The sequence below is a fragment of the Emys orbicularis genome, chromosome 1 (genome assembly GCF_028017835.1).
Source record: "Emys orbicularis isolate rEmyOrb1 chromosome 1, rEmyOrb1.hap1, whole genome shotgun sequence".
NCBI lineage: Eukaryota > Metazoa > Chordata > Testudines > Emydidae > Emys > Emys orbicularis.
This window is the reverse complement of record NC_088683.1, coordinates 106,396,098-106,412,887: the sequence shown is the minus strand read 5'-3', so window position 1 is coordinate 106,412,887 and position 16,790 is coordinate 106,396,098. Positions and strand designations below refer to the sequence as shown.

General features: G+C 41.3%; 1 protein-coding gene across 1 annotated transcript in view; it reads left to right on the top strand.

The window, feature by feature from the left end:
- Window positions 1-16,790, top strand: part of MYBPC1 (myosin binding protein C1) — an 87,315-nt gene that overhangs the window by 46,238 nt on the left and 24,287 nt on the right. Inside the window, exons 15-23 of the mRNA XM_065406269.1 lie at window positions 577-682; window positions 1,022-1,188; window positions 2,916-3,078; window positions 4,482-4,588; window positions 5,631-5,764; window positions 7,067-7,226; window positions 8,813-8,917; window positions 9,586-9,774; window positions 11,888-12,022. Of these exons, the coding sequence (XP_065262341.1) occupies window positions 577-682; window positions 1,022-1,188; window positions 2,916-3,078; window positions 4,482-4,588; window positions 5,631-5,764; window positions 7,067-7,226; window positions 8,813-8,917; window positions 9,586-9,774; window positions 11,888-12,022 (1,266 nt within the window). The remainder of the gene's footprint in view (window positions 1-576; window positions 683-1,021; window positions 1,189-2,915; window positions 3,079-4,481; window positions 4,589-5,630; window positions 5,765-7,066; window positions 7,227-8,812; window positions 8,918-9,585; window positions 9,775-11,887; window positions 12,023-16,790) is intronic.

Genomic DNA, 16,790 nt, shown 5'->3' with positions numbered 1-16,790 from the left:
GAAGAAAAATTACAGGAAAAGAAAGGCCATTTCATATATATCAAAAAGCTATTTAAAACAATAGTGACTAAAAACCCTATCAAATAGTTGTCAGTGTCCTTTTAAATTAATGTAGCACATGGGTTGTATTCTCTCTTGTTTATTAAGTTGACTTGAGTTTGAACAAGCAGGGATGGATCTACCGTATGAAGATTCAATATTATGCCATTTTCATCGTATGCAATGTATGATGAGACCATTGTACTCTGGGGGATGGAGGGCTTCTAGGAAAATAGGAATGTGGATCTGTGCTTAATCCACTTAGGTTGACACATTGTTTGTAAAATGGATTAAGAGGTAGGTTTTTCTTTTAACTGACTCAAGATCTTGCAATAACTATACCTGCTATTGGTACATGGGCCATCTTCTTACTGATTTCAAGTAGAAAAAACCCAAAGTCTTAGCCAATAACTTAAGAAGATGATTGACATTAGAATTTTTAAAATATAATTATTTTCTGTACTGTTATAACACATTTTTTCTATTTCGTTTAGTTCTGTTTCTGAAACATAAAACCATATTTTTTTCTCGTCATAGAGCCGCCAGTGGTGGTGACCAAGGCCCTGGAAGACCTGAGTACCTATGTTGGTGAAAGAATAGAATTATCCTGTGAAGTGTCTGAAGAGGATGCAAATGTGAAATGGTAAGCCACTTTCATCCACCTCAGAGTAGATGCTGTTTTCTCCAAGAATGAAAAGTGCAGTGTCTTAAGGACAATTTCATCTTCTGTGTATATAAATCTGAAATGTAATTAGAAAATATCAGAAAGTATTATTTTTAAAAATACTGTGACAGTAATAATATGCTTTTAGTTTAATGAATTCCTTAATGAATTAGTTCACTTAAATCTTTTCTCTTGCCCTACATTCTACAAAAGCTTCTCTTGATCTCTTCAGGATACTCATTCATGCAGAACTTGCTTGATATAGTATTAGCAATGGTAAGTTTAATTAAGGAAGTAATACTTATTATCCTCTATCAGGTTTAAGAATGGTGTGGAGCTGACCAATGAACCTAGATCTCGATACCGACTTAAGGTTGATGGTAAAAAACACACTCTGATCATAGATGAAGCTTCAAAAGCTGACAATGCAACCTATTCAGTGATGACAACTGGAGGGCAATCAGCTGCTAAGCTTGCAGTTGATTGTAAGTACTGTACATCTTTCTATTTGTGCTTGAAATTTTACTCCTGTAACAGAACTGTTTTCCTAGTACACTATTGCTATTTGCCTATTTCTATGAGTCTACTGGGAAAACTGAGCAACATATTTTATTTATTTATTTGTATTACCGTAGTGCGTAGGAGTCCTAGTCATGGACCAAAACCCCATTGTGCTGTGTGCTGTAGAAACACAGAACAAAAAGACAGTCCCTGTCCCAGGGTGCTTACAATCTAATTATAAGACACGGGACAACCGTTGAAAACCGGCACAAGGAGGAGCACAACGAAACAATGAGTATTGCTCATCATGATAGACAGTGGTTTCAACTGATTTTTCTCATAGTGATTTTTCTATTGCTTATCTCCAGGATCAGTGTATTGCATTCTTTTCCTTTGGCTATTATGGGGGTTAACAGACAGTCAAGTAGGGCTGGTTGAAAAATTTCTGTCAAAACTTTTTTGATGAAAAATTGGGTTTTTGATCAAATGAAATTTTTCACAGAAAGCATCTGTTTTTCTCAACATTTTTAACTTTTTCATTAGAAAACCAAAAGGCAAATTTTTTTTCACCCAAAACCAGAAAAAAAAAAACAGTGTTTTTTTTTTATGAAGAGTCAACATTTTCCATGGGGAGAATAAACATTTTCCCACCAGCTCTGTAAGTAGGAGTAGGGCTACCAGGAACTAGTTCCCCAATCCCCAACCCTTAGACTTGTCATGAGAAAAAAAGAATAGAAACAATATTGAAAATATGACATAGAAATACATGTAATTAACTTCCAACACTGGGGTTTGTGGCAATATATCTTTAAAAGTGGCTAGAATACACATGCTTTCTAGCCAAGCGTATGCACATTTGCAGTTTACTGCTTTTTTACTTTGGGGCAAGTGTTGGAAATTATTGTAACATACCTTTAATCATTTTGTAAATGTTTGTGTGTTTATGACAGAATGAACTCTGCTAAATTATATTCTATCTTTCTTCTAGCCATGTTAAGTCCTGCAGTGTTTGCGAACATGTCCCATTTTGGTTAATCTATCTCAATAAGTCAAGATAATAACTACCAGGAGTATGGGTGGCTGTGAAAATTATTAATATACACAAATTTTCATTTCTGGATCACCAGTCTGAATCTGGTCCAGGTTGCAAGTGAGAGAAAGCCACTACTATCTTATAAGTGATCATATATAATTATATATATATATATATACATTACATTTGTGGTCTCACTACAATTACTAGTGGACAGATGCCACAAAAATTGTCCCTCTTAGTAGGGAGGACAAGGGATAAATAGACTAAGATTGATCTACCATTTGACCTATGAAGGTGGTCCCTCATTGGCATGTTGTTAGGGAAAGCATGCACAGTGTTTTCCCATTCCTTGCCTGTTTTGTGGATCAGAGAAGGAATTATGTTTCTTGTACCATCAGTCAGTCAATATGGCACTTTTCAAGAACACATACAATTAAAGAACGTTAGTCACTGTTACATGAAACATTTGAAAGCTAAATGTTTCACGGCTTAAGTAAAGAATGCATGTTAGATTTGTACATATTACTAGTATTTAGCCTTGAGAGGCGCTTTTGTTAGTAATCACAGGGGCGCTTATCTGATTTTCAGATTATGGCTGCTAGTGGCAGCTCCCAAATAAAATCACGAATGGTTATACAATATCAGCACTAATTTCCATGGTTCTCTTTTCTTAAGTGAGACCACTGAAGATACTGCAGCCACTAACAGACCAGACTGCGAGGCTTGGGAAAGAAATCACCCTGAAGTGTGAGATATCTGAGAACATAGAAGGGAAGTGGTACAAAAATGGGCAACTTCTTCCAGCTAGTGACCGTGTAAAGTTATATCACAAAGGAAGGTAGGCATCCCGAAACACGAATTGGATTGTAATAGTGACTGACCTCAAGCGATTCCAGAGTGTGAATTGCCCCATTGATATTTTCCACCCCTCACATTCAACCCCATCAGAGATATTTATATTTGACCTCACAATAAGAGCAATATTCATCAGCTACCAGCTTCACTGCTGCTCCTCTATTTCAGTCAGTTTACTCAGACTGTTGATTAGCCATAATGGAATATTTCATGATGTACCTACACTCAAGGGATGTATTTTGCCTGAAGTTTCTGTATTGCACTCACTGTGGGACATTAAGTAGCAAAATTAAAACAATTATTCGAAATGATAGAAAAATACCATTTTAAGATTTCTGTTTTACTGTCTGTTTCTATTCCATTTCCATGTATTGCGCACAGAATTCACATTTCTGCCAATGCAAGTTATGTGCATTTATCAGGTCCCTTTGCATTTAAAATCTGTTCTGAACATTGGACTAATTCTCCAGAAAATTCGTTTACTATTTTTTCCATTTTAAAAAAAGCTAAGGGCCAGATCCTCGACCACAATACTTTTCCTTTGCCCTGCACCAACACACTAAAATGGGTATCTGGGAATTCCACATGTGTAGGAGAGTTCTTGGGGTGGTATAAAGCTACCATGTTGGCTCTACTCACTCTTCTGCCACCCCCAATATAAGGAGCACCTTGGGACAAACCCCAGCTGCATAATAGACCCTTATGTTGGCATACAGTAGAATAGCCTTGCCGTTGCTCTAACCTGTGGCCCCTGGCGCCCTGGGATTGGGTACGGGAGCCATAAAGGTGGTATAAAGCCATTTATCCTGCACCTCTCAAATTGGGTCCTGCCCTGAGCATAGCTCAGCCGGACCAGAAGACAGGAGCCCAAAAAAATCTGAGTGTATTTCTGGAGAGTTCACCCAGGCATAGGATAGAGAGCAGCGTGCCTTGCTTATTCACCCTGCCACTCTATTCCAGGGACAGAACCAGTAGAGTCACAAGGAAGGACCAACAAATATAAGGCCTGGTTCCTGGGAAAGGGGCATCAAATTTTCTCATAGAGATCTAATTGCAACCCTACAGGGAGTGGCTCAAAACACTTGAGTAAAAGAGATTATATTCCCTGTAGTTTTCCATGATCAAGCGGACAACATCAAGAGCCCTAACTATTCCTACTTTCCTTGATGCCCTTCTCAAGAAAATCAAATTCTAATCACCAACAGTTTAATCAGCTAAAACACTATTTAGCAAACAGTAGCAAAGATTTTTTTAGAGTCAGCAATCTGACACAAATGAGCAGACCTGGTGAACTTGTAACTTGAGATGTAACAATAATTCTTCCTTTTATCTGCATAAATTCTACAAAATATAATTTAAATGGGTTCCTTTTTAAATTTTTCACAGAATCCACAGGTTGGTTATAGCAAGCTCCATTGTTGATGATGAAGGTGATTACATGTTCGTACCAGATGCCTATAAAGTTAACATACCATGCAGAGTACATGTCATAGGTAAGTGCATGACGCATCTATAGTTATAAAGTTTTCTTTGACCTGTGGAAAGTGAGTGCTGTGTGAGATATCCAAGATTCTGGTCAGAAATTCTTCAGAACACACACGCAATCTCCCATTAGCAAACCAGAGTTTTTACTTAGGCAAAATACAAGGGAAATAGTCAGAAATCATGATCTGGTTATGATTTGAGGGCCTGATCCAAAGACCATTGAAGCCAGAAGAACGATTCCCCTGCTGAATTTCTAAGCCTAAAAATAAGCAAGTATTAAGAGTTTTCTTCAAACACTTGCTGCTGGCCCTCTATGTAGCGTGCGTTACAACAGCAGAATGCAGCGTTATGTTCTTCAAAGTTTTGACTTTCCATCCCATTTGAATTCTGACACTTTTTGTCAACGTATTTGATACTGGAATAGTGGTATAGGTGCACTTTGCCCCACATACCAAGTGCATTAAGTAATCTATGGTTAATTTTATTAACCAAGATATATTAAATGAGTCAAATACATGGTTTGTTAATGCACCCAATTTTTCAAACAAAAGTAAAACATCACAGTGACTGTCCCCTCACTAATGCGCTGTTAGCTGGGTTATGAATCCTAATATTAATAGTAACCATTGAATATTAAGGGTGGCTTTGTCAAACTGTACATCTTTAATATAATGTTATGTTACCAGTATTTTGTTATATATGGCTCTTGTATCAGATAGAGAGGAGACAGGCTAAGAACAACAGAGAATGGCAGTGACCTATCAATGGCTTTGCTGTGGGCCTTTGGAGAATGTTTGGAGATGGGTGGTGTAAGAAAGGTAATAGGATTGGTTGTTTCCCTCCTCCTCCTCCCCCCCCCAGCCCCCAAAAGACAGTTCAACTATATTAAAAATATCAGGGAAGCACCCAACTTAGAGTGTTTTGGACCATTTTTCTCTGCATTATAATAGGCTTTATATTGCACAATTATGCCCAGGTCATTGTACTTACCCAAATGTGCTTCTCAATGTGGCAGGACTCTAATGAATTTGGCAATGTCTGAATTTTCAGATCCTCCTAGGCTCCACCTGGAAAATCTTGGTGACAATAACACGGTGACAGTAGTAGCAGGAAACAAACTACGACTGGAGATCCCAATCTCTGGAGAGCCGACTCCAAAAGTTATGTGGAGTAAAGGGGATAAGGTATAACAGCTGATCCTACTGTATGCGTATTTCTGTAGTCTGGTGAAGGGCTTTTTCACCAAAAATAGTTTTCAGCATGGTGAGTCAATCTGTTTTAATTGTTTTATGGCTCTCACCCTGGCAAAAGATAATGAGGAGACACTTGCTCAACTACATTGTATCTCTATAATTCTGATTCCAAGGAGAAGAGTAAGCTTTATATATATTTATGTATTGTTATTTTCCATTTGGTGTTATTTTGAAACAAGGGTTGGATAGCTAAAATCATGCAAATGGAGGAAATGGTCTTGCTGTACATACAATATAAAGGGCAGTGAGGAATCAGACACAGTGTAGAGAAGCCTACGCAATCCTCTCCTGTTCTGAAGTACATGTTTCTGTTGGAAAGAAAAACCCAATCTCCATGCTCATTTGGAGAAGTAAGCCAAACATATCAGATGTGCTATTACTGGAATGTAGACTGCTCTTCTCATAGATTTCTGGAAAAGGCTAAAAGGAACCATTATGATTGTCTAGTCTGCATAACACAGGCCTACAAATTACTGCAGTTGAGGAAATTGTTCTTTCTGTAAACTAGCTGAACTGCAGCTACTCAGTACATTTTAAATAGCACTTGAATTACATTTCTAAAGTGATTTACCTTATTAACCTGTTCCTCTGATGCCTTCAGTTTCTACTCTGTGAAATTTTGATGGTTTTTGGTTCACAGATTCAAGCCATCTGCTTCACAGGGGTTCACACAGTCTGAAAATTTAAACATAACGGTCAAAAACGCTTTACCTAGTTTTTACATAATTTATGTAAAACTGCAAATGCTGCAAGGTTTTGACAAAAAGCCATAATTTAGCCCATGGTTGCAAATGTTAATGACCCTCTTGACAAACTATTGGAGTTTCAAGTTTGTAGTGAAACAACGAGCCAGGCAAACTCCTTATGGTGACGCAATGCAAAACTTCACATAGATCTGTCTGTGACCACATAGTTCTAAGAAGCCAAATGTATCACCTCCATATTTTCAATGCAGCATGCAGAGATAGGGACATATGGTTCTCATTAACTTCAGTAAGAACCACATGGTCAAATCGTTGTGTATTCCTTAGTAAATTTTAATGGTAGTGTCAAAGCTAAGAATCTCTGAAAGGATCCAGTAATGAAATGTAAAGCTCAAGATGGTTCCTGTAGTTGTTTTGCAGATTTCTTTCCTTTAAGTGTACTGTATTGTTCTTTGGTTTTGATTTTTGTTCATTCTGGTTCTCAAGTCAGATAATGCTACGTTTCCTCTCCCCTTACTTTGATTCCTAGTGGATCATGGAGACAGGTGGCAGAATACGGGCAGAAACTTATCCGGATAGCAGCTGTTTGGTAATTGATATAGCCGAGAGGGATGACTCAGGCGTCTACAAAATAATGCTAAAGAATGAGGCTGGAGAAGACTCAGCTAATATCAACATCAAGGTGGTTGGTAAGTCATTCTAATGCACAAGGCCACAGCACCAAACTGGCAGATTTTATTATATCTACTTCACTTTCTTAAAGAAATCCCCCACCTAGAATCAGCTTTTTTCCCATATGAGTCTTTCATATCTCTTATGGTGCCCTAGGGCGCCTCTGTTTTGTGACCCACCCCAGCGTTTGGCATTCTAGATCCCATCCTTCTAGATGGACCCTTTTTGGAGCCTAAGATGGACTTATCAGCTGTAGGGTAAGAGAAACATCTGAAGTACCTTATGTGCAGTGGCTGTCCTCCCTAATGATCTAGCTAAGCCGTTTAAGGTACTTATGTGGCTCCCATTTCCATAGTATTTTGGCACACACTTCACAACCTTTGTTGTATTTATCTTCACAACTCCCCTGTGAGGTAGAGCCAGGGCCGGCTCTAGGCACCAGCAAAACAAGCTGGTGCTTGGGGTGGCACATTTTTAGGTGCAGCATGGCCGGCGCCAGAATGCCGCCCCTAAAAATGTGCCCCGGCCGCCCTAGCTCACCTCCGCTGCCGCTCGCGTGCCGCTACTCACCCTCCCTCCCAGGCTTAAGAGCCTGGGAGGGAGGGGGAGCAGCGGCGCGCGAATCGGCTGTTTCGCGCGCCATGGCCGCTCGGGGTCTCCCCCTCCCTCCCAGGCTCTCAAACCTGGGAGGGAGGGGGAGATCCCGAGCGGCCGCGGCGCGCGAAACAGCTGTTTCGCGCGCCGCTGCTCCCCTCCCTCCCTCCCAGGCTTGAGAGCCTGGGGGGAGGAGGCAGGGCTGGGGATTTGGGGAAGGGGCGGAGTTGAGGTGGGGCCGGGGGTGGGGTAATTAAAAAACGGGGGGGGGTGGCCAAAATTGTTTTTGCTTTGGGCAGCAAAAATCCTAGAGCCGGCCCTGGGTAGAGCAGTGCTTTTATCACCATTTTACAGAGGGGGAACTGAGGCACAGAGAAATAAGTGACTCACCCAAGTTCACACAGAAAGCCTGTGGCAGACTAAGGAATTGAACTGGGGTCTCACAAGCCATAGCATAGTATCCTAGCCACCAGATCATCCTTCCCCTCTATGAAGAGGTTTGCTCCAAATTAGTTGAAAGGGTTCACAAAGTGGGAGCTATTTTTGACCTCCTGAGCTAAACATTGAAGCCCACATTTCTATAGTGCTCAGGACAGGATTTCATCTCCAGCATGTTCTAGGGTGACCAAATGTCCTGATTTTATTGGGACAGTCCTGATATTTGAGGGTTTTTCTTATATAGAAGCCTATTACCCCCATTCCCGTCCCGATTTTTCATACTTGCTGTCTGGTCACCCTGACATATTCTGACGTTTTCTTCCACCATGTATCTAGTCACAGTAACTATCCCTTCTTGACCTCCAGACTTGATTATTATGACATTTTTATTCTGCCTTTGAAAACTGCTCCTAGTCTTGCTCTCATGGTAAAGCCTGATTGCACTTTAAGAATTGTTATTTTTATGTTGTTTATTTTACAGCAGTCTGTGTCCTCCTTTACTTCATTATAAAAAAAAATTAAAGGTTCATTTTCTTCTAATTAAAAGATATATTTATTGTGTTTGCAACAGATGTCCCTGACCCTCCTCTTGCACCAAACGTGACGGAGGTGGGTGAAGACTGGTGTTTTATGAACTGGGAACCTCCAGCCTATGATGGCGGGTCTCCTCTCTTAGGTAAGTGCATTTCCTTTGTTTGGTGATATCATAGTATGATCAAGGGAAGTGAACTCCAAAGAAATGGACCCTGTATTGAAACAGCTCAGCCTCTGGTCCTGGAAAGTTCAATTTTTGGAAATCAACAGCAAGAGCATCATATGGCTGTTAACTTCCATAAGAGGTGTTTTCTTAGATATCTGGGTTACAGATCCTTGGAGACATGAAGATTATCCTCACTATCTTGTAATGTTATTAAATTACCACTATTCTGACAGGACTGAGTTGGGTGGGCAATTTGCATATTATCATAAACCACCAAACTCTGAAACTTTGTTCTTTTTGAGAGTTAGCAGACTTAGGGAACAGTTCCATGTCTAGCTGAGCAGCTTCCAATATACTACAATAAATGGACATCGGGGTGCTCAGAAGCTGGTAGACCTGGGCTCTTAATCACCGTGGGCAAAATACTGTGATGTTATAAAATTAAGTTTAAAAATGGTTGCAATTGGAAGAGAAAGCCTAACTTGCAACTTTTGGCAAAACCCCAAGGGTCAGAAGGGAATGTAGAGTTGTATCCAGAAAGGGGTACTGGCCAGCCAAAAAGATGGCATTCATTTTGGCTTTGTATCTGATTTTACAAATGCTGGTCCCTTATTTAAGTTTACATAATTATGTTTGTTCAATAGGATATTTCATTGAAAGGAAAAAGAAACAAAGCTCCAGGTGGATGAGACTGAATTTTGACCTATGTAAAGAAACAACATTTGAACCAAAGAAGATGATTGAAGGTGTTGCTTATGAGGTCCGCGTATTTGCTGTTAATGCAGTAGGAATTTCCAAACCAAGTATGCCCTCAAAGGCTTTTGTTCCCTTGGGTGAGTAAACAAGAATATAGACATATCTGCACGTTTAAAACATTGGCTTGTGTATAAAATTTTAAAGAGCCACATCCAACAGTCCTAACTTTCTGCTTGTAATGTCTTCTTTTTATGAAGCAAGGGGATGTTTTACGCAGAAGGGCACAGTAGTGGCATACAGTGGACAGAATTCGTGAGAGAATAGGATCAGTGACAGTCTTGGTCCCTCTGTGTATTCCTTAGCAAAATCTCTCATTCTGGAAGCAACCAAGCACTGGAAATTAATTTTAAAAATTGGCCAAAAATCAAATGTCAATATTTTCATGTTGAGTGGCTCAGTGTCATGTGCTACAAACTCCATATGGAGATCTGAGTTTCTTTCAAGCTTACTCCTTTAGTAATATTTAGCACTTGCATAGTGCTTTGCCATTTCAAATAACTGTGCAAACAGTAAATTATCCTCTCAACACGTTTGTAAGTTGACAGGTATCAATTCCATTATACAGATGGCAAAATTGGGGCAAAGTAGTTAAGTTAGCCAAAATCATACAGTAAGTTAGGTAGCAGAGCTAGGATTAAGACTTAAGGAGGTCCTGGGTTCCAGCCCTATGCTCCATTTACCATACCATGTTAGTGAAAACACATTTCTTTCCCCCAGAACGGCTAACATGGTTTCAACATCTTTTCTTAGCCAGGGTAAACTAACCATATTGTAAAGAGTTTTGCATACCCTACTATTTATTATTGGTAATGTCGTAGCATCTAAGAGCCCTAGTCATGGACCAGGACCCTAGTAAACCCCAACCTGGTTAAATCTGATGGACATTGTCCCAGAAAGCTATGTTGGCACCTTTGTGGAAAGACACATGTTTTTAAATGATTCTGATAAACACAGTTTCCCTGTAGTACACACAGTGCCTTATTCTCTAGGTCAGTAGGCAGCGGTGGATTAATGCATGGGCCCTCGGGGCGCATGCCCAGGGGCCCCGGCCAATTTGGGGTCCCTTGCAGGAATGCTGAAACCTGTGTAGAAATGGGCAGGCCAGTGGCACTGGAACTGTGGCCCCTCCCTGCATCCCCCACTTCCCCCCAAGACCCCGCCCCCTGGCCAGGCCAGAAGCCAGAGCTGAGCTGTGGTAAGAGCTGCCCAGGGAGCCAGGCCACTGTGGCGAGCCTCAGACCCTCCACCTGCCCTGGGTGGGGGCCAGCGTGGCAAGAGCAGAACCTGTCCATGTCCCTGTCCCACCCCACCCCACCCCCCGGGGCACGCCACCCAGGGCAGGTGGAGGGTCCAAGGCTTTGCATAGCAACCTGGACTCCCTGGGCAGCTCTTAATACTGCCGGGCTCCAGCTTCCGGCCTGGTCAGGGCCTCAGGGGGAAGAGGAGGAGCAGGGAATGGGGCCCCGTGTAGGGGGGGCTAAGGCCATCCTCAGCCTTGCACTGGAAGAGGCTGGCGCCACTAGCAGGGTCTGCGCTTCTTAGCAGGGGAACTTATAAATTTATCAGCACAGCCCCTGCCAGCACCGCTCTGCGCCTGCCCAAGGCTACTATGCCCATGTTAAAAGGTAGGCAAGCATAGCCCTCCCACTTTTAAAAGTGGAAGGCCTTGCCCCCGCCCCCCCCGCCCCCCGGTTCCAGCACCCCTGGGCCCTCAGGGTGTGGGGGGGGGCAAATGTTCTTTGTGTCCAAGGTCCCAATAAATCTTAATCTGGCTCTGTCAGTAGGGGTTTGCTGCCTTTTACAGAGGACACTCATAATCCTAGAGAGCATGGGGAAAGAGTGCTGCTGCAGTAGTGTCCTCTCCTCTTCTGAGAGTAACAATACTGTGGTCTGAGGAGCTTCTCATCTATCCAAATGCACATCAGTGCTGCAGAGCCTGGTAGATGGAAGTTCTGGGAGCAGTTGCCGGAGGGCCAGTATTTTATTTACTGAGCAGGTGTTTCTTAATTTCTAATGGGACAGAATAAAACACACGCCTTTCAGAAAGGTGAGAAATAAAGGCTTAAATTCTCCAGTATCTATGCCCTAGAATCTGTGTTGCCACTTTGGGTAACAATTAGAAGATTCCCACTTGCTGTATATCATAAGTGCACACTTTAATGCTAATACAAATGTTTTCTTTATTTTTAGCTGTCACCAGTCCACCAACTCTCCTGGCAGTTGATGGAGTAACTGATAGCACCGTTACAATGAAATGGCGGCCACCAGATCACATTGGAGCAGCAGGTTTAGACGGCTATGTTATAGAGTACTGCTTTGAAGGAAGTAAGTGACAACAACTATGGTATGCGCCTAGTGCTTAAAATAGGTGAGACTTGCCCCACCTTTTCTCCGTGAGAGCTGACTGTTGCTTTGAGGTAAAAGTTAGCCAGCCAGAATTCTCAAGCTATTGAGTTTCATCCAGGCTCCTTTCTAGCTCCTGCACACCTATCCGTTCCTACATTTGAGCTGGCATTTCAAAACAACATCCAGTTAGTCTAGAGACTTGGCGGCTGTGCACTGTGCTGATGTGAAAGAGTTCATTGTTCAGGGGCTTCCACAGCTTGCTCCCTGAGGACATGAAATCCGGCCACACCAGAGAGATTAAATATTTGGATGGATGGGGGAAAAGGAAAAGCAGGACAAATGAACCTCCTAATTGGCAGTTGGAGAAAACTGGAGAACCACATTTCAACTTGTTTTGGATTAAAGTCCAGTCACATAGGGGCTTGGAGAGTCTATATCTGGTATCTTAAATCTGTTCAAAATACTAACAAAAGGGTTTCTCTGTGTTTGGAATCAATAGTGGCTTCCTCGAGTACCAGTTTCACACACAGAGGACAGACAGCCCTGTGGCTGTGGTATATCATCAGATAGAAGTGGTCCAAGCCACAAAATTCAGATTTGGATTTTGAATGCCCCTTGCATTTGGGAGTGTTCGTGTACAGGATTTTTCATTCAGATATAGAGGCATATAGGAGGATAGGAGGAGTGTAAGGTGAAACGGGGAAGAGAAAATTAAATGAGCAGAGGAAAATAATGGGAGACAGAGAAATGCAAACAATATATATCATACAACCAGCAGTTTTACTGTGTAAAGTGATCAAATAGCAAAACCTCAGTGTTTCCCAGTTACATACTTAGCAGAAGCTTTCTTATGAGTGGACATAGAAATGGAGTCTGGGAACAGAAAGCAACAAAGGCTGGTGACATCTGGAATGGGTAAGCAAAACTTGACACAGTGGAATAAGTCATTGTGGGTGTCCCAGATGACTATTTCTGGGGAATGGGTCTGCCAGAAAAATGCAAATTTTGATGAATAGTGATGCAGTTTAGTTTATTTTAACCACTTGTGATGTTATCAATGCTGTAAATCTAAGGACTAGTATAACCATATTACACAAGTATCTACAAATGAACGCCAGTTTGTGCATTTAAATCAACAGAAGTTTTTCATGAGTACGGGCTGTAGGATTCAGCCTGAAGGCAAGAGCTGTACAGGATAGAACATATGACCCACAACAGGAAAGCTTTGGGGCATTTAAACACCCCAGTGGAAAAAATAGAGCAGAAAATCAGCCAGATCCTGCATGGTACTGAGTGCCTTTAAATCTCAGTCAAGTCAATGGGAGCAAAGGGCTGTCAGCACCTCTGAGGAAGCCCTCAGCACCTTGTAGGAGTGGGCTGAAAATCCATAAGGAGCAGGAAAGAGAATTGAAGAAGCTCAGAGGTACTGAGCAGTTGACATAAAGGTAAACACAATTGGAATGGTAGGAAGGGTTTTCCTTCATGTATGGAGGGAGGGAGATAGGAGAAGGTCTGGGAAGAGGAAACATGTAGAACTAGATCCAAATGCAGCACGTACATGATACATTCATATTTTCCTATGATATTTCAAATGCACAGGCCTGGATGTTATTAATAAACTCTGTAGAAAACACTGCACTAAGAAGGCAACTGACGATTTAATGAATCTAAGAGCTGCCGTACATTATGCCCTTGTTCCGCACACATAGCTCAAAATCAGGGATATAATATGGCCTTAAGGTCTCAGTACTATGTAGCTCATTGCAGAACAGCAAGAGGAATTTTCTCTAATCAGATAAGAGGCTAAATACAATATTTATGATAATACCAGTGATAGTATTGAGAGGGATTTTCCAAATATACATTTAAAGTGGCAGAAGACCAAAGATCCTTGTATACCTGTCGAACAGAGCAAATTCTTTACTTTTTTCTTTCAGATAGGTTTAAAACATAAGAAGATACAACAAAATGACAGTTGAATCTGTCATTTTGGTGTTACCCACCTCAGATAAAATACAATGATTACAATGTATTTTACATAGATTTCTGTGTGTGTTTTTATATATCTATATATGCCTCACATATATACATATACATTTATATATACACAATCAAAATTATTTATGTATATATTTTATCATAACATTTAGGAAGCAAGCTTTATAGAAAATACAAACAAATAGATATTTAACTTACTGTGTATCCCTTTTTCTTTCTTACAATGTTCTCTTCAGTCTTTTCCAGTGTCTGTTGTCCCTCGGACTAATTTTTCTATAATGTTTAATAATTCTTTTGAATGTCAAAAGACAGTATCTGTCATTCTTCGTGTTGTCTGATTCTGCCTTTCTAGCCCGCTTCTTTATCCCTTCAGTAGTATGTTGTCTCTTTCTTGCCCTTGAATGTGGGATTATTAGAGTTTTTTTAATCATCAAATTTTTCAGGAAAAATCAGGGAGAAGGGGGAAAATCATAGAAATATATAGATTACAAGTGTCAGGTGTCACAGGCATTGGTTTGTACCCTAGAAACCTTTATTTCCCCGGTGTAGGGCCTGATCCTGCAATTGGATCTACACAGATGGATCGCTGTAGCCATTCAGAGACCCACTGGCTTCAGTGGGTCCCATGCAGCTGTAAGGTTGCATCTACATGTATCTATTGCAGGTTTGGAGCATTGGGATGAATATCTAGAACTTGCACTGTGGGGCTTGCACGGTGATAACAGGGAACACATTTGAACACAGGAGATCCTACCCCAGAGCCAGGCTTTAATATCCAACTTGATTCTCCTTTAAAAAGGGAGTGGAAGGTCTTTTTTTCCCCCTTTACTCCTTGGTGGGGAGAGAAACCTTATCCACTCTGGAGGAATTAAACCTCAGTAATATAGGGACTGATCTAGTTCTTTGTGTCATCTCAGGGTTAATGAGCTTTTAGTGTCTACGGGTGAAATTCACCCCTGTACAAAGGGCCTGCACAGGACCTGTGCAACCACTTAGACCTGGGTCTGTTTTGAAAGCTAGCAACTTGGCAGCTTACAAGGTTCTCAGTTGAATTGGCTCAGATCCTTGCCATCACATCCATCCACCAGCTTGCAACAGTTTCAAAATAATGGATTTTTAAAATTGTGGAAATTACAGAGCCCATGATTTTATGGCCATGACAGCCATGATCGAAATTTAGCCTTAGGGGTTACCTTAAATTAATTTTTATTCCTGCACTCTGCTATTCTTCTTTCTTCCCCATTAGTTAAATTTGTCCTCTCTCAAACCTCTTTTTCATTCCTTCCCTCTATTCTCTTTGTCCTCCCTCACTCAATACTCTTTCTCGCCATTCCCTCCTTTTGTACTGTATTTCCTTCTCCCTTTTTGCTCCATTTCTCTTCTCAAACTCTCCTTTTTTCTCTTTCCTTTCCCCTTTTCATGACTTATCAGTCCAAAAAACAATTTCTTCTGTCCCACCTGCCACCTTTTCCCTGAGCACCTTGAATGGTTCAGAAGAGCATCTCTTCTTTCCCATTAGCCATCTCTAGAGCCATAATCACCCTGAATAGTAGCTCCCATGCACCTTCAAAGTTGCAACTGGCCCAAAGAAGAGGTTCTGTTCTGCCAAGCCACATGCAGTTTGAGGGACAAGATGTTTATCCAAATATGATTAGGCCTCATTTCTGTTCCCACCTGAGCACAAACTGATTACTATTAGGAACCAAAACTCTTTCTGGAGCCACTAGGGGTTTTACTGTAGGGATGCTCAAATGGAGCGAGGCAAATGCCCTGATGCTCATGGGTTTAAATAGCCGGATGCACTTCCCAGTTCACTGAGAGATTCAGGCACAAAGCACCCAGGCCAAGGGATAGGGCTGAAGACAGCAAAGCAGTGGTATGAAGAAGAATGGGAACCTGATGCAGAGAGAAGATAGTACAACAAAAACTTCCTTGAGTTATCCTATTTGGGTCAGTTGTGGTTCTTTCTTCTTCAACCTCACTTTGTGGGTGGAGCCTCGGCCTTAGTAAACCATGGAGGAAACCAGTTAAACTACTCTGCTTACCTGGAGGAGTACTACTTATACAAGCTTTATTCTGGTGAATGTCCCTCACCCCAGATGCACTTTGCCTGCAAACTCCCTGATCACCCTACAGGTTCCTCTGAATCTTCCAGGGAGCAGTACAGATCTATGCATAATTACTAACAGGGAATGCTAACCACTGACAATACTCTTGTGTGAAAGTGGGTGTCTGATTAATTTTAATGATGGACTCTCACAAGGTATATCGGCAGATCTGTGTGATGAATTGGTGGAGCCAACTTATGACCTGGAAGGTACAGTATTCAATGAAGGTTATAAAACTTTCTTACCCATACAAAGACAGATTTCTGAGAGCCTAACTGACTTTGGGGGTCATGAACCTCCAGAACCTGCGGCTTTACTTACCCACAGAAAGCTCTGGGAGCATTCAGATGACGGGGAAAGGATCAGGAAACTGAATCCCTGACCCCAACCCTCTTGTGTTAGTTGGAAGAAATGTTTGTAAACAGAACTCTGTTTAATCTCTTCCTAAGAGTGGGGCCCATCCTTATAAAAATGTATCCCAATATTCTTCAGTAATTCTCCAGTGCACTAAAGCTTATAACAGTGTAACTAGTCTTGAGGGCTAGTGTTTTTTCTTTATAAGAGAAGTTAAACTCCTGACTTGTTGCTATAGAAATCTGACTCTGAATGTCAAAAAGCTAGGGGTCTTAAAGTGATCCAAA